This window comes from Hermetia illucens, chromosome 1 (assembly GCF_905115235.1).
Source record: "Hermetia illucens chromosome 1, iHerIll2.2.curated.20191125, whole genome shotgun sequence".
Taxonomy (NCBI): Eukaryota; Metazoa; Arthropoda; class Insecta; order Diptera; family Stratiomyidae; genus Hermetia; species Hermetia illucens.
Genome location: NC_051849.1, coordinates 109,290,298 through 109,309,170, shown reverse-complemented (window position 1 = coordinate 109,309,170; position 18,873 = coordinate 109,290,298). Strand labels below are relative to the sequence as shown.

Below are 18,873 nucleotides of genomic sequence, written 5' to 3'. Positions count from 1 at the left end.
CGTAGATAATCTACTTCTTCACAATGATACTTATAAAATGGAAACTTATCTAGACACTAGTAGGGTTTGATTAAAATTCAATGTAATTCCTTCCTTAAATTCGAAGGACCCATAAATTCCACAGACAAAGGAATAACGTAAAATCTAATACAATGTTCATACAATTTCATGTGTTTGCGTGTACTCACCTATCAAATATCCTAGCTTCCTTCAGCACATTCCCCAAATTGATGTAGGCATCCAAAAAGTTTGGATCCAATGTCACTGCTTTCTCGAAATGGTGTATGGCAAGCCAAATCTCACCTTGTGCATTAAATACACATCCCAAGTTACTCCATGCTACTGCAAACCCTGGACATGTTTCTATAGCTTTCAAATAGCACGCCTTTAATTATAAGTAAAAAGGGAACGTAATGAAATATGGGCACTTTATACTGGCATCTAACGAAATTTAGAAAAAGAATATGCGTCGAGAATTTATGCGAGCCGCATGACCGATACATGTATGAATTGTTACAGAATCTAAATTCGACCAAGTTAACCGAACAGTAACGTCAATTAATTTTGTTCATATTTTTATTAGTTCCATTCAAGTAGTATCATCAAATAAAACTCTTATCATTCATCTCAGGTTTTTCTTTTTTTCAATAGAAAAATTTCACTCGTAACAAATCCATAGCATGTATCAATCGCACCACCTCACTTATTTCAATGTGTATGTTGAGGAAATCCGAGCAGAGTTTTCCTTCTGTAGAGAAATCTTTAAATATTTACGCCAAATCTACGCTGAAACATTCATCAAATTAATAAATTTACGCTTACGCAGACAAAATCAATTAGCATGCAAAAATCTACGCCAGCAAATCTGCGAGATGTCCGCAACTTGTTCTTCCATAAACTAAGGACGACGCCATTTCAAATCTACGCAATACTCTGATTGAATGTACCAAATGTTATTAGGATTGATTAAATTTTAAATCAATTATACTTGTATCTTATCTTATTATTTGTTCGAAGTTAGTTCAGAACCTTCAAAGAGCATATGAAAGTGTTTATCAAAATACAGTAACTATTCTCCCTGGAAGAAACTCTCTAAATATATTTTTATCCTTACTGGTGGCAGAGACTGACGGCAATTACTTGGTTTACATTTTTATTGATTTGCATTATCTCCAAACAACAAAACACGATCGGGGCAGATGACCGACAGAAACCAAGATGCTTCGGAAGACACATCGGGTGGAAAACCTGCCGAGACCCCGAATGAATTGCGGAGGACATAGAGGCTGAAAGGGCACGATTGAGAAGGAAAATTGGTTCCCAAAGAAGAGAATAAACTGGACGACCTGGATGTTCTAAGGCTCAAGGCGAAACGAAAAGAACTTGCATGTCGAAACTGGAAGATGATACTCCGATATTGATAAAGAGCTCCAAGTACACATGGAGCCAATGGCTAGCCCTAAGATAGTCCAGATGAACCTCCACCAAGCGCAAGCTGCGTCTGCAATAATTGCAGGAGCAATTTCCAAGGATAACATTGGAATAGTACTGGCTCAAAAACCCTAGGTATACCGGGGAGAGATTCACGGCTTGCAAGGAGGAAGGATGCAGATAATTTGGAATTCAAGAACTTGCACATTCTTAAACAAAGCTTAAAATATATGTCTTTCAAGGTTCCTGACTGAACACCTTAGACTATCAGTCTCACTGAAAGAGAATTCGCGAGGCCGTCGGGGCATCAGAATACTTACTAGGAAACGACACGCGAATATCATCGGAGTTAGTCGTTAGACTGGCGAAATTCTCCGATACGAAGGCGCTACCGCTTCGCCTCGACTGTAATGCAAACGCGCGCCATGAGATCTGATGAAGAAGCAACACCAATCAATTAGGTGGATACATTCTTGAATCTATCCATAAGACAATATATAATACAGGAGGGATACATAATCAAAAATTGGAAGGAGTCGGATAAATCTTCTATGTCGGATCACAGAATAGTAGTCGGAAATAGAAAAAATAGTAAGGAATCCCAGGAGAACAAATTGGAACACACAAGACACCTGAGTGACAGCATGGCTCATATACATGTGAGGTGACATCAGAAGAGATTGCGCTGGAAATGGTGGTATCGTGGTCATTGACGCATATGGGCGCTGTCTGGCTAAGGTAATCACACCATAGAGAGATTCCCCTTGTGGAACAGGAACCTAGCCCGAATAAGAAAGAAAGTCTGAAAACTCTTCAACCAGGCGAAACAAACCGGGGACTGACGTATAGCAACGCGATCAGAGAAGCAAAACGAAACAACTTCAAGGAATGCTGTGAAGGGATCGAACAAACCATGCAAGCATCAAGGCTTTACAAAGCTATAGCCAAAAACAGGACAATATCCGCTCTATGTGTGAAGAGGAAAGATGGGATATTTACCGAAAATGAGGACAGTGTACATCTGCTTCCCAGAATTCATTTCCTGGGATTCTACTCCCCGGCGGCAGACAACAACAATCTGCCAGACACCCCAACAGCCAACACAAGCGAAAAAGGAAAATTGGAAACTAACAAAAGAGGTATGCTCGAAAGCTAGAAAATATTTATTTATATTTAGCATCTCTCCTAAGGGTGGTAAGGGTTAGCATAACCTGGGATATACCCCAAGAACATGGAGGCGAGCGAAAGTGGTATTTATTTCGAATCAGTTAAAAAGATCCGTTTTCACCCTATATCATTCAGACCAATTTGCCTGACATCATTTGTACTCACAACAGTGGAGAAGGTCACAGAGACTATACTAGAACTAATGTTGTTATGCATAATCCCCAACATCCGTGTCGATATGCTTATCGGGCAGGACGTACTACGGGATATCATAGAAACCAAAGAAATAGCAATATGTGCGTTTTTGCACATCGAAGGGGGTTCGAAAACACATCGCACACAGTGGTACGAGGCGCCTTAATCAGCAAGGTAGTAAGGAACACCTTGCCCTCCTATATAGGCATGATAGTGGAAAGCCGACAAATAGAAGTACAACAGGTAAAAAGTCTAACGTCTTGAGCACTGTTCAAGGTTATCCACAGAGCGAGATACAATCATCGCTAATGTGGAGTATGGGGTTTGACGACTGTAGGGGCAAATATGAGGATACTCTACTAGTACCTGGTGGAGGAGGGCGAGGCTACACATCAATCGAGCCAAGGCCAATATAGTATCATACAATAGAAAACGCAAGCTTCATCGCCTCATAGACCAACCAATGGAGTTGAAAATCAGGTGCGACCTCTGAATTCTTTCAGACCTATTGGCATAAAATTTGGGATAGGAGTAGAGAGTAGCATAAGAAACAAAAGTTATATAGCGCCGATGTGTGATTATGGCACTCCTCCTATCGATCAAATTTTCAATTCTAGGCAAAAAAAGAATATTTTATGAAAATTTTACGTACAAGTTGTAAATTTCGAGTTATTTGTGTTCAAACATGTCTTTTCATCGATTTTATTCACGTGAAACTTCCACATCCGTCACCGAAAAAGCTCTTCATCATGACTCCGTACTACCCAACAATAATGAAATGATTTCAGTCATCAATGATCGTACAAGGTTGAGCTATTGTGTTTAATACAACTTTTGTAAATCCACTACATCCAATTATGAAATCTTAAGAAAAGATTGCGACTTGGTGAAATAGAACATAAACTGGAAAGTGGACGACTGAAAAAGTCATTTTTTCCGATGAGCCCAAATTTAATTTGGTTGAACCAAATTGTGCAGAGATAGTTCACCTGAAAAAATAGAAAGTAGGATACCAAGGACTACAGATCAACCGTATAACATTGTCCATATGTCATGTCCAGATGCCGGATGGTAGCGTAAAATATAAGAAAATTCTGCGACATGGTTTGGTTCCTATTGAGTGAAAAGGTCGATATACCATTTTTCAAGACGACTAAACTTGTACACGTTACGCCCAATCTCTAAATATATGCGAGTATTTCAATTATATTCTCCGTTGATTAAGATTAACCCACTGTTTTTCTTTCCACAGGTTGTGACTTTTGAAGAAAATTTAAAGATGTCCCGTGAACAGCCTAGTCCCCAGCCCGATTGAGCACCTCTGATAATATCTTCGAAGCTGCAGATGAAAAAACTAGCAGCTGTTACCGAATTGAAGCATCTAATCGATAAAGTCTAGCATGAACACAATTCGTCTAATATACTAGGACTACTAAGAACAAGCTCATCACAAAACAAAATTCATTTTTATTAGCTCTAACCAGTTGTAGATTCAAACAAATGCGATTTCGGTCGTTGTAATTCATACCCTTGGCAGGTTCTGAATTGCATATAAACGAGCCAATTGCCACCTGTTGCCGCTTTCGGTCACGCTGCTCCGCAGGGTAGAGGCGCTGAGGCAGCGTCTGATGAGATCGCCTCTGCCCTGCGATCGAAACCGCATAGCCAATATTTAAAAAATTTTAAAAGTACTGGGCGCTCCCCCATGCGCACTGAATAGCAGAAGTAAGTTGCCTCTCAAATATGTGCAGCCCGCCATCAAGTAGATGGTGGGCTAAGGACGAGCTCATCCCAAAACAAAATTCATTTCTAATATCCTAGTTTCGCTTTACGAATCAGTGCCAGAGTGGTTGAAAGCTGAGATTAAGACAATGGAAACGCAGCCCAATTTTGATTTTTTTATATTTTAATTTGCAAAGTTATAGACTTTCGCTAATGGCTAAATTATGGACTTGGGCCAGTAATCTGAAAAAAGTTGCAAGAATAATTAGAATACAGATTTATACCAACAAAACCAGCATTCTCAGTCTGATAGTTTATCGCATTAACGGACAGAATGTTGAGAACACCGAATAATTGTATACGTGCATAATCTCCTTTCTTTGCAGCAATACCAAAAAAACGCAGCACGATACAATAACACAGCATTAGTATATACTTTGGATTTTTTTTTAAATTAAAATTATATCATTTTTGAGTTGTTAAGTTGCACACCAATCGTCTTTTTATGGGAGAAGAATTCACATTTGCCCATAGCAACCACTTTCCGGCATTTCTGCCTAGTTTTTCGAAATCCACCTAGAGTGAGGGGCAGGTAGCTCTGCTCACTAGTTCTCTGCGATCCTTATCTAAATATAACCCCAAATTCGATCGAGTGATTGTAACTTTGACCACTTGTTGCTATCTAGGTTATTTGCAAAGCCTATACATGGCACAATAGAAGCGGCAGTCTGAATTCGCCAAATGCGGTTATTAAATACCATCCATAGTTTGCCTATTTTTATTGAAAGCTTCAATATATGCTAAAAATTCTAGCCTTTAAAGTTACAGAAGTTCAAAATAACATTGCCCTACCACCAAGACGACAACCGCCACATCATTTAGATGCTTGATTAAGAGCCAATTATCATAGAACAATATGCGGCAGATCTATCATAAATCTATTCAGATCGACAATTATTAAAGAAAAGTTCTGGTCGACCTGATATCAGTACCTTCGCAGTTCAATTTAGTGATAGGGGAAGATTGAGTTACAAGATTTTCAAAGTTCACATAAACCTGCCTTCATCGACAAATCCAAAAAATTTCAGTATTAGAAATCTTTTAAATTTTGGTCTTTATCGAAATTCAACCTAAAGTAGCCTCCTTAGGTAGGCACGATTACATTATAATGAGAACAACGTGGCTCCCCACCAAAAAGCTTCCGAAATCAGTTCAAACAATCAAATCGTACAGTTTAAAGTAATGAAAGACTGCATTGAAAACTTTCTCAAAAATTAACCGCTTTAGAATTGGCAGAACAAAAAAACGTTGGACAATTACCATAAAATAGAATTTGTAAAAAGTTATAATGATAGATGCAATAAAACCCTGCAGGAAATTTTCCGTGAACCTGTTAAGAATCGCCTGGAGTGGGCTCGACGACATTTCTCAGAGCAAGATTTGAAAAATATGTGATCGTCATAATAATAATAGCGCTCGCTCTTACACGTTTCATCCACTATTAAAACAACAATAGCGTGATTCGGAAATGGATATTTTGCTATTAACCCCCATCCCAAAAATGTAACGATGTGAACTGTCAAATCCTACTAACCAACCTATCTTCTCAATAAAAATTTATATTGGCCGTTTTTGTTTAAATGAAATAAGAGGCGTACAACTTTGCCGATTTCCAGAGTCAATTGCCTTTGTTTTGTGTCCCCGATAATTTGCAATTCCATTTCTTACCAAACCGTCAATTTCTTGGCGATAGGAGTTAGCGAGATTCTACTGTTTATTATTTCGTATTTCAAATATCCAAAGTCTGTTTTCTGAGGCAGATGTCCACCATAGGATAAGGACAAGTCTTCTTCGAAATATCGATATACTACTGAAAATAAATTTATTATTTATAGCCGCTATCAATTTATCGAAGGCTTCAAGGGAAAGTTTTGTCACTCATGGAATACGTGGTCATTTCTTAGAATCTTTCATATTAAGTGAGTGCAGTCAGCGAGTTCAGATAAAAGCTTCGATTACGAATTTGGAGATTTTCACTAATTTCACTTTAAATCGTTCGTTCGTTAATTCGTTCGATATAACATTAAAAGTACATTCATCGTATGATCAAAAAATCTAATTATTACGCCAAAAGCATGGAATTCTTATCTGCTATCTACAAAAGAGATCCTCAACATCAGCCCATGTGCGTCTTCTATGAAAACATCGTTTATAAAAGTAACCTAAAGAACACACAAGGATTTTCCGAAATTCATTAGTTGAAGTCGCTCTTGTTGATTTGTTCTTTGTTTCGTTTTAAAATGAAAACTAAGATAAGAAAATAATTAATTTGATGTCTTCTCCTTAAAAATATAAATTTTCCAACATTTTCCGTACCTATCAAATATCATTCACGTCAAAGGAGGATAATTAGAAATAGATGGAAATTAGTTAAGGAATTCGTGGGAAGAGGGATGAATTTTTTTCAAGCTTCAACGGGTTTGGTTGTGTTTTTTTCTGTGGTGAAGTCGACTAGAGCACTGTACTTTACCTGGCTGGATCGTCATTTACGGTATACCACCAAAGCTTATAAAATTTGTAGCCCTTACACACTTAGGATGTTGCCTCGCTTCAGTAGCAAATTAATGGGCCGTGCACTCTGCATTTTCAAACAGCATTCCATGGTATTCTGATTTTGTATAAAATTGCTTACTATAGTTTATTTATATTGTTTGTGGCTGTCGAAATTTAAGTGATAAAGTGGTCTTTATTGCCACCACTTAAAGCACTTAATCTTATATTGTTTTTATATTGTTTGATTTTTCTATTTATTGAACACTGAGTAGTGTGAAAATCATTTGATGAATTCGAGTAACACTGAAATCATTTAGGCGAGAATAAAAATTTTGCAAATTAGATGGGCTGGTAAAAATCGGTTTGGAGTTTTGTTGTTTTGTTTGTTCTAAAATAAAAAATTTCGTTCTGCATCATTTCGATGCATAAATTAAAAATACTCAATTTACACACAATTACACATTCAGTCCCAATTACGCTCCGTCGTGCTTAAGAAAATGAAAAAACATTCATCAAGGAGATGAGTCCTAAGTATTGAAACAAAATTTTTACAATTTTCAAATTTTGATTTCGCTGAAGCTGATCACCACACCGAGTCAACTTGGCCAAAGTTTGTCGATATCGATTGCTAAATGGCAAAGTAACTATTTTCTGATTGATTCTTACTTCTCTGATATCAGTGCATGGGAATACTGGAACGATCCATTTGTGTCTTATGTTTTCGGAATGCTTTCAATTGATATCCACAAACCCTCCAATCAAACTAACAGCTCCCTAGAGACAATGAGCAGATTTTACGCAACACCGCAAAAATAATGTAAATCAACGCAAATGACGCCAAGGGATTAACATCTCAACAACTACAATTTGCATCCTATCCTTTCCGTTCCAAATTTCAATTATTTAAATATTAATTCGAAGCTATACATTTTCCTTATTTGTTTTTTAACAAATTCTCTTGGACCTGAAAATAATTTACACAAGAAACCAACAAGAAAAATTAGAAAACTTAACCCGAACAGATAGGAAGAATACCTAGACGACTGTAACCAAACCCTATAAAGCGGTGCGATGAGCAGCTTCCAAAACTTACGTATCAAAACCACCAGCAGTTTTCGATACTTAAGAAACTCATCTATGACACAGATAATCAACCATTCAAACAAAATTAAAATTAGAAAGCATAAACCTAAATCATATCGGTAGTAGTTCGATTGCCCTACACATTTCATACCTTAGCTTCTTCAAGTCTACCCAAAGCTTTCAACAAATTCCCTAAATCACTCCGAACGCAATACAAATCCTGAAATTAAAACCAAGTATATAAGTCTCATTTTCTGTAATTTATCTTTCATGTTAACTCACGGGATTGTATTGCAATGCGGTTACATAAGCTTGCACTGCTTGCTCCATGTCACGGGCAGCCACCAAAGCAGCAGCCAAGTTGATGTAGCCGTCAATAAAATCGGGCTTCAAACGAACGGCATGCCTATAATTTTCAAGGGCTTCTTGCAGTTGTCCTTTCTCCTTGTATACATTGCCCAAGTTGCTGAAAAATATGATTTGTCATATTACAAATAAAATCTACAAGAACATAAGCAGAAATAAGGTATATGTTGGAAGATTTTCTAACCTGTACGCTTCAGCCAATAAAGGATTTTGCTTGATTGCTAAGGTTGAGAATTGTGCTGATTTTTCCAAACGACGACATTGAAAGTGAATGGAAGACAATAGTAAAAGGACTCCAGTGTTACTGCTATCTTGCCGCCAAAGTTGCATACAATGACGCTCGGCATTTTCATAGTCCACAGCCTGGTACTCCCGATGAGCCAATTCCAATAGTCCTTTAAAAGAAAATAAAATACATAAAATTAACAGTGTTTTTTAAATCTATGATGATATTGCGAATTTTACGGCTTAGTAACAAATAAAAACGAACTTTACTATGGAGCAATTAATTTATATCTTTGCCATTATCCCTGGGGCATAGCGCGTCAACCACACCTCCCCACCTCCACTGTACACCCAAAACATAATTGGCCCATACACCTCCCCACCTCCACTGTACACCCAAAACATAATTGGCCCATACCAAAGAAGCTCCATTCCACGCAAATCAACAACAAATCAGATTTCTGCAGCAAACGATGAAAAAACTGTTGGAATATGGCCATCAGTTACACCATCTTTTCATCGATTTCAAAGCCGCCTATGATAGCATAGCCACAGTAAAACTGTATAACGCTATACGAGAATTCAGTATCCCGACGAAATTGATAAGACTGACTAGGCTGACCCTGGCCAACGTGCGAGGCCACATATAAGCAGCAGTATATGATATGATATATCACTCTCAGGACCATTCGACATGAATAGCCTTCGAAAACAAGGAGATACCCAAGATATCATATCATATCATTTAACATGGCTCTGGAAAAGGTGGCCTGTGATGCTGAGGTAAATGCGAGAGACACCATTATCTTGAAGTCCACCCAACTACTGGCTTATGTTCACGATATAGACATCATGGGAGCAACCACCCGAGATGTACCAAATGACCCCATCCAAATCGAGCAGGCAGCGCGAGATCTTGGGCTGCACATCATTGAAGGCAAGACGGAATATATGGTGGCAACTTTAGCACCAAAACTAACGACAAAACATCAAACAGCATTGGTCAGATAATGAGGATAGGAGACTACAACTTTGGGAACGTTGATAATTAGAAGCTATGATGATGAAATCTGCGCACGGTAGTTGGCAGCCGACGGAGCCTATTTAGACCTACAGAAACTTTTAAATGTCTGTAGTCTCCGTATTTAATCAGGTAGAAATATAATACAAAACACAGCTTCACACATTTGATACATCACTTTTAATTATTTACAATAAACTTAAAAGGAACATCAGTTTGACAAAATTAATGGACTTGCTCAGTTGCGTTTGAAACTTTTAATTCGATTGTTGAATTATATTGGGTTGGGGGAAAATAAATGTCGTATTTTGTCAATAGATGGCGACACTGAAACATATCTTGTGTTGTACTTATCGCATCGGGCCATACTATACGGCGATTTGAAGACAGAACATTCGAAATAAATTTCGAACGTTGTTAACCCTGCTGCGTCCCATAGATATTATCCTAACCCTAAACAAACAAACTGCTTATTTCCGAATACTGTACAAATATATGCACGTATATAAATTGATCGTAGTACGTATATTAAATACGGTTGGATTAATGTACAAATATATCTATCTAAATTAGACACTCCCCGCAAACTTCATTAGCACGCATATACTATATACCTACATATACACATGTCTGTTTGGAGTAATTGATATTCATATACAAATGACTAAAAAACTAAAACAAAATAATTCTTGGTGATCCCATTCCTATGAATTTACTTCGTTGTGGTATTGACGAATTGATATGGGATGATAACGTCATACACGTTGTAGAATGCACGAAATTCACAAAAAATGGCAAAGTTTCACCCCTTATATAACCTTGTTAGTAATAGTTGGATTTTCTTCAAACTTGGTCAAATTGTACACTATGTTATCCCTTAATTTTGTATTTCTGGGACATAAGGGGGCTTCCCGGGTAAATTTCTAAAATGTGGAAATATACTCTTATTAACTTTATTTGTGCAGATATCAGAACCGGATAGCCTAGATTTCACAGAGATGCACCACTGTGATTTTTTTCAGATTTTTCGGTTGGATAGGTTCTGAGAACGAAACCTTTTACACTTTTTAAGGTCATATTTTGAGCCCTCACTCCCCTATATTTCACCCGATATCAAATATGGAACCAGTTTTGAAAATTACTGATTGAGACCTTTCATCTGATACCCCACACGGCCACATTTTACGAAAAAAAAATTGTGCACCCTCCATTCACATGTACGGGGAGAACTCCGTCATGCTATTAACATAGTATGCTGGTCCCAAGCCCAGGTAAAGGAGGAGGGTTTGAGGCAACGTACTCTGTACTATCCTCAGTAAAACAAAAATTAAATGCTGGTCTGGTGCCAAAAGCTGCGACTTGAAGCGAACACGGTAAAAATGGCTGCAAACTTCTCTATTTTGGTAACCCACACACTCAATATGGTGTTGGCATTGCCATCTCAGAGGGTTTCCGTGATGCCATTAAAGAAGTCGAACGATTTGATGATCGGCTGATGAAGCTCACTATCATATCAGCTGATCGCACTATTCACTTTTTCACCGCGTATGTACTACAGACAGGTCGACCTGATGCCGAGAAAGATGCCTTCTGGCAACTTCTCGATGAAAAGACTTGTCACGTGCCTGCTGACGATTATATAATCATTGCCGGCGACCTTAATGGTCATGTGGGTGAAAAGGCAGACGGTAACAGGTGCCATGGGGGAAAGGGGTTTGGAGCGCGCAATGAGGGTTTGGAGCGCGCAATGAGGGTGGCGAGCGTATAATCGATTTTGCGGACACCCATGACGTTGTACTTATGAATACGTGGTTCATCAGACGATTATCTCATCTTCCTACATTTTATAGTGGGAAAAGTAAAACGCAAATCGACTATATTCTCATAAAACGCCAACATTTTACCACTGTCACGGATTGCAAAGTCGTTCCCTATGAGACCATCGCACCTCAACATCGGCCGTTGATTGCCGTCCTGCAAATTAAGCCACCGATAAAACAGCGTGAGGAACACACTGGCCTACCGCGCATTAAATGGTGGCGATTTGGTAAGAAAGAAGAAACGATCTCACTCATACGATTGCCGACCATTACGAATGTGGAAGAATCATGGAACCAAATGAAAGACACGATCCACAAAGCGGCCTCTGCAACCCTCGGGGTCACCAAGCCGGGTAAGCGGTACATCAACCGAGATACTTGGCTTTGGAATGATAATGTTGAAATGAAGGTCCGTGAAAAGAAACGCCTCTACCACAAATTTCTCGACGATAAAATTTATGGCAAATTTATAAGAATGCCAACCGGGAAGCAAAGAAAGCGGTCGCTGTCACCCGAGCGAACCATTTCAAAAATCTTTACGATAAACTGGACACTCGGGATTGCGAGAGAGATTTGTATCGACTTGCTAAAAGCCGTAATGAGCGCACACAGGATATCGAACACTTCTGCTGCATTAATGACAAGAACGGTACTTACCAACCGCCGAGCCGCAACGGATAGATGGCGAGAATACTTCGAGCAGATTTCAACTGAAGAATTTGCTCATCCTCCACTTCCAAAATCATTGCCGACATTTGGAGCAGTTCCACCTGTCAGCGCAACTCTGGAGGATGTGCTCTCGGCCCGGTTATTTGCGGTTGGCCCCCTAGTGGGAGTTTCATGGTGGTTGTGGTTATGCCTACACCGCGGGCAGAGCTCCTCGGAGTTCAAGCGTGGAGTTGCGCTGTACAACTCGGGTGCCGTACCCCTTAGTTGCGACAGAGGTGTTACATAGGCCTTGCATCCACTGGTATGAATGCTGAGCCTGCACTCAGTATAAACCAGAACCGCTGTGCTTGCATGGCGGGGCTCTGATTGTAGTCCCAAAATCAATCCGTGTCCGAAGAGGACCGTGGGATTAAGCCTTCACGGCAGGTAGTCACGTTAAACCCCCCAGGACTTTCGTGTCAGCGCAACTGAAGTCGAGGAGGCAATAAAACAAATGAAATCGGGGAAAGCAACAGGACCTGACGACATCGCATCTGAGCTCTGGAAAGCGAAGAGCTGGGACCCAACATTGTGGCTCAGTGAATTCTTTAACCGGGTTATTCAGGAAGAAAGAACACCATCTGACTGGCAAGAAAGTACCACTGTTCCAATATATAAAAAGAAAGATAGTCCAGCAGAATGTTCAAATTACCGTCCGATCCGGTTACTTTCCCATACCATGAAGATTTTTTAACGCATTCTTGACAACCGTATTCGCGAAATCGTTGAAATAACCGTGAATTAATCCGGATTTGTCATGAACTGCGGAACTACTGACGCAATACGCTGCGCGGGTATTCATGGAATACCGAGAGAAGCATCGCCCTCTTTACATTGCCTTTCTGAATCTAGAGAAAGCGAACTCATCTGGTATGCTTTACGACAACACTTCGTGCCAGAAGAACTCGTGCGTTGGGTTCAATTACTCTACCACGATCCGAAAAGTAAAGTTCAAAGTATGGCGGGTGTATCAAAACCGCTCCGTGCCTCTGTTGATATTCATCAAGGAAGCGCCCTCTCACCACTCCTCTTTGTTCTTGTTATGGACACCGTCACACGGGATATCCAACGTCCAGCGCCCTACAGACTGCTTTATGCAGATGATGTTTTCCTAGCATCTGATAGCAAAAATGATCTCGAGCAAACTTGTTCAAAAATGGAATGATCGCCTCATGCAACACGGTCTCAGATTGAATTTAAACAAAACTGAATTTTTGACGACCGATCCCCATGAAACAGGCACAATCACTGTCAGCGGCAGTGATCTGCCCAGAACTGAGCGATTTAAATACCTGGGGTCAACGCTATCAGCCAATGGAGAACTGCGTTATGAAATTGCTTCACGCATTAACGCAACCTGGATGAAGTGGCGTTCCACAACTGGTGTTCTTTGTGATCGACGTATCAACGAACATCTCAAATCTAAAATTTACCGCAATGTCGTCCGTCCAGTTGCTCTCTATGGTTCTGAGTGTTGGCCGACCATAAAAGGCAATGAACGGCGTCTTGCGATAATGGAGACGAAGATGCTACGTTGGACTAGTGACGTCACACGTTTAGATCACATCCGAAATGAGGATATCCACGATCGTTATGGGGTTGCATCGATCGTGGAAAAGTTGCGAGAGGCGTCTTCGATGGTATGATCACGCAATTCGTGCAAACGAGAATTCACTTGCCAAGATTGGTCTGAACATCGAATTCGATGGTAAACGACCAAAAGGCAGACCTAAACAACGGTAGCTTGATACACTGGACTGGGATTTGAAAGCCTCGAGATTGCACCCAGATCAGGCATTCGATAGAGCCAAATGGCGAAGCCGATCACGACGAGCCGACCCCGCTTGTGAACGAGACAAAAGCTGAAGAACTTTGTTAATAATAATTCAGTTGCGTTCAAACTTTTCAAAATTATGTCCTATATTATCGCCTATACTGATGTACTTCTAGAATGGACTTGAAGAGGGTTTTCCGGTAAATTTCTAAAACATGGTAATATACTATTATACAGCAGATATCGGAAATTAAACTTGTTTTGAGGCCTAAATTTCATATAGAAGCATGATGATTGATTTAAATCAATGATTCATATAAGGTGATTTTTTTATAGAAATCAAATTTGATTTTTTTTTTTTATAAAAGTTCATAGGCTACTTCAAATAATAATTGAACCAATTACATAAAATAAAAGTACTTATTCAAATGCACAATTTTTATCAATTTATGGAAATATTAGAGCAAATCAATCAACAAGAAGTATTTACTAAATTACACTATTACAGTCTGCTCCAAAGATTGGATTGGGTCAGACCAACCGTTGAAAAAATCCTTTATACACAGACTGAAAAAGCCACGACTGCAAATAACTAGCACAGGATAGGCGCTAGTTGGCCATGTCTATCTATGCCGCTTAACTGTAATTCAGACAACTACGGTTTTTCCAGCGCAAAAGCAACTAACCAAATGCTACATAATCCGAAAAGAAAAAATTCCGAGCTAATCTAATAGGATATTCTACCTCAACTAACATTAGCAACGGTAGCAAAGAGATTACTCAATTTCGTTCGTAATATTAATTCGTAACTAAACTTGTATTTCTACTCATTCTTGTATTTTTCCAAGAAATGCACATCGCTAGATCCAGTAGTAACACCGCTGAAATTGGTATTTTTTGCGATTCGAATTGTCATAGTTGATCCACTCTTCGCCTACCGTTACAACCCGATGCAGGAATAGCTTCCTTTCATACCTTTCAAGAAGCAATTCGAAAAACTGGAAGAAGTCTTCCAATGGCTCACCCAGGCAACTCATATGGCACCCATTTCCGTTTCTTCTTCTCTTCTTTCCCATGAGTTTTAGGCGATATGCAATAGATGGTCGATCGACCCCCAACGCGCTGATTCGTTTGACAAGAGTCTGCACCCAATACTGCTTGCAATTTTGCAGTTTCTTCTTGGCCGGTTAATGGTCTTTGTCTTCTACACTGCCATCTTTGGACCGCTGAAACTCCTTTTGGCAACACGAACTGTCGGAGCATCATCGCCGTATGCTTTTACAAGCAGTCATTGCGATTCCGACGCACTTTTCTGTAAGAAAAAAATATGCAGCAACGTTCCCGCAATTTACGCTTGCAGGCACAAAACTTGACATTTTCTACACGATACAAACACCGGCTACAAAGGTACTACCATGTATCGGCAAGGCGAACAGTCATTTTCCCACAACTAATAAAAATCCAAAAGCCGCGATTAATTGTTTGCTTCACTGTATATAGGGCATATGCGTCTATGGTTTGCGAGCAATAAATACAACCAAAATTGAAAAATTTGACTTGTAACTTGGTTAATAATTTTCCTTGGAGTTTTCCATGATTATGCCTTATATTATTCTTTAGACTTGAGTCGAATGTCGTATTGATAAATTTCTAAAACATAATAATATTCCATTATTAACTTTTTTAGCAGGTGAATGAATGGGAGACATTTGGATACCTAGATTTTACATAGATGTGTTTTTGTGATTTTTTTCAGATTTTTCGGTTGGATAGGTTCTGAAAACGGAACCTGTTAAATTTTATGCCTGCTACATTTTGGGTCCTCGTTCCCTTATCCTCTAGCTAATATTCAAATAAAAGATGGCTGGGACGTTGGTTCCGCAATTTCGTTGTCGTGCTCCGAGCTTGGATCCCGGCCATGATCATGGATGTTTATGATTGTTTAAAAGGTATAGATCTTCTAACACAATGGGCTTACCAAAGGCCTGAGTGCTGGAACTATGGTTTTCCCTCTAAACAATAAATAATAAATATCCGCTCACATGGAGCTGGAACCTTCTTAGTTGGTTTGTATAAGGCTGTAAGTAAACCGCCTTTTCTTCAAAGCAGCATCGGAATATATGAATCGATTGCAGAGCCAATTGAACGGCAATCTTAATTCAAACTAAAAACATTAGTTGTAAATTTGAAATTGCGGAAGCACTTGAAGTGACCTTCAAATTACTAAAATCACCCCATAAACAAACAGAAGTTGCAGCTGTCTGATGTGTTCTTCGCCTCGGGCTGCCGTTGTTAAAGCTAAACTGTTTGTCAAGCTAAACCAATTTTTACTACACTAGCGGTCTCACAGCGTCTAGGCTTCCAAAAACCCGTTCCTCAGACCTGAAGGGAGGAATAGACACATAACTGACACGAGGAGGGTTCACATAACTACAGGAGTACACGTAACCTTCGGGATCAGGGAGGTATCCGGCATTTAGCCCGAGTAATGAAAGAAAACGAGCAAACAAATAACAATTGGCTTATCGCATCGAGTAAAAAAAAACTACAAGGTCACGCTTGCCGCAGCTTGGCCAGTGGAAAATTTACGCCAAATTCGGAGATCAATAATCCCGCGGCGTGCCTTGCGACGCTTGTCAACTATGCACGCGCTGGCCATTGGAGGAGTCAGTTGCATCCTGGGCGCAGAAATCGATTTTATCCGCCACTTGGCCTGGGGTCTTACATGAGAAGATGGACACTTACCGACAGAAGATAATGGCTGCACCTGGACGTCGTTCATCTTGACGACGACGTTTCCCTGCTGTACGAGTTGCTGCTGTTGCGGCTGCGGTGGCTGCGGTTGTCCCGGCTGCGCTACAACTTGCTGCTGTCCCTGCATTCTCAGCTGCGCTGTCTCTGCCTTTTCCGCGTCCTGTTCAAAGGGCTATGCTTGAATTCCACCGAATTTAGAAGTTACGAAATCGTTTCCAAAGTTTTCTTCACTCTTCACGGACCAATACTCCGAAGTGCACACCTTGTCAAACCGAGTCACGTCAGTGTCACACAGCAATCGGCACTCGAACTCGACCCGCAACGACGACGAAAACGGCGACGACACGGGCAAGCAGATTATCGACTTTTCGTTCCGCGAACAGTCACTGAAATAGCAATTTCCTTGCACCGTGCAGCTAATTTTCATGGACTTCACACACTTCACGATTTAGGCTGCGTTGTGCTAGATTTTTGTAAAAATTTCAGCGTTCGCTGCACAGAATTTTCCACTTTTTGCATACGAGATTTTCCACACACGAGCACGACCTGCTTCCGACGGATATAATTCGCTCCACTCAACACACGCCTCGCGTCGCCGTCAATCCGTTGAAAGCGTTGTAGACATTATGACAATTTGCAGGGCTGCCATTCTGGTGTCCTTTGGAGAATAGCGCTGACTAATATAGAAATAATATGTAATTAGTGCAATTTTGTCAGAGAGGGAACTAAATCTAAGAGGCTAGCGATAAATATTAATATCAACTAGGGAAAGTCGCAAAGATACTATTATCGCCTAGGCATATGTCTCTGCCTGTGTCAGACAAATACTAGGTGTATCAAAACGTTCGTCGAATGGAAATGAAAAGGAAGATTTTTAGTAGCAGTAGTAACTTCTAACAATTATCTAATTTAAGGATCTCATACCCCTTTAGGGAACTTATTTGCGTTCCATTTGATAAAAATCGATAACCACGTAAGGTATGGGAACAACCAGAAGTCAGAGGGGCCTAAATCTGGCGAATAGGGCTGGATATTATAGCACTTCGTACTACAATTCTGTGATTTTGGTTACGGTTTTGTGAACTGTGTAAGTAGCATTGTCTTGAAGCAACATCACTTCTTCTTTTGCAAACCAGTCATTTTCTTCAGAATTTTCATTTCCAGCTGGTTTAAACGTTACAGTTTGTTGATTTACCGGTTTGAACGTAATCCCCCAACAAAATTCCTTCCAAAACACTGGCACTAATACCTTTTTATGATTTCTGCTCACGATTCACAGACTATTTTTTATTTTTCCTTAAACCCTCCAAATGTTGCTGAGCAAGTCGTATTCGGATGCGGCTTGTTTCATAGTTAAATAATGCAGCACCCGCTGCGCGCACACCTTTCTGAAACCTAAAATTTCACTTAAAATAGGCTCCTCCCCTAATTCTTACTGTATCACTCTACGATTTTCCAAAATCACATCTTGTGATTGTCTTATGTTATCTGAATTTTCCTAGATATGAGTCGTCTTCAGTGCTTGTACGACGTTTTTTATATTCACCAACGCATTTGCAAACCGCTGTTTTCGAAAGAGCAGATTAACCTAACGCATTTAACATTTCAGTATATATCTCCATTGGTCTCAATTTTTTTGCAAAAAATTAATAACTGCAGATTTTCGATGTTTTAAACCCTAGTTCAAATATCGACGTGTCAATAGCGTCCCGCTAACTTTTTAATATACCTAGTATCTGCCTTGGGTAACTGTCTGCTGCAGTAAACAAGACAAATGTTTGAATCTGTTTCAAACGAATGTGTATTTCAGACAAGCCTCTGTGTTTTTGTTTTTTTTTTTTATTTGGCACTTACTCCCACTGCTTTTCATCCGCGGACTCCTCCTTTCAGGTTTAGCTCTAAAGTACCAAAAATCAAGAGGCGACGAAGACGGCTTAAGGTTTCTAACCAAGGCAGAGGCAACTCATCAGACAATGTGACCGAAGCGATTGAAAGGTGTTATACGCCCCTTTTTAAAATTCGCAAAACAGAACGTCGGGACGAATTATTTTGAA

The 18,873-nt window shown here is 39.8% G+C and overlaps 1 protein-coding gene across 1 annotated transcript in view; it reads right to left on the bottom strand.

Annotated features, from left to right (window-relative positions):
- Positions 1-17,404, bottom strand: part of LOC119646910 (UDP-N-acetylglucosamine--peptide N-acetylglucosaminyltransferase 110 kDa subunit) — a 115,009-nt gene extending 97,605 nt beyond the window's left edge. Inside the window, 5 exon segments of the mRNA XM_038047581.1 lie at positions 189-385; positions 8,303-8,371; positions 8,434-8,617; positions 8,702-8,912; positions 16,811-17,404. Of these exon segments, the coding sequence (XP_037903509.1) occupies positions 189-385; positions 8,303-8,371; positions 8,434-8,617; positions 8,702-8,912; positions 16,811-16,946 (797 nt within the window). The 5' untranslated portion in view covers positions 16,947-17,404.
- Between the last annotated feature and the right edge of the window lie 1,469 nt (positions 17,405-18,873).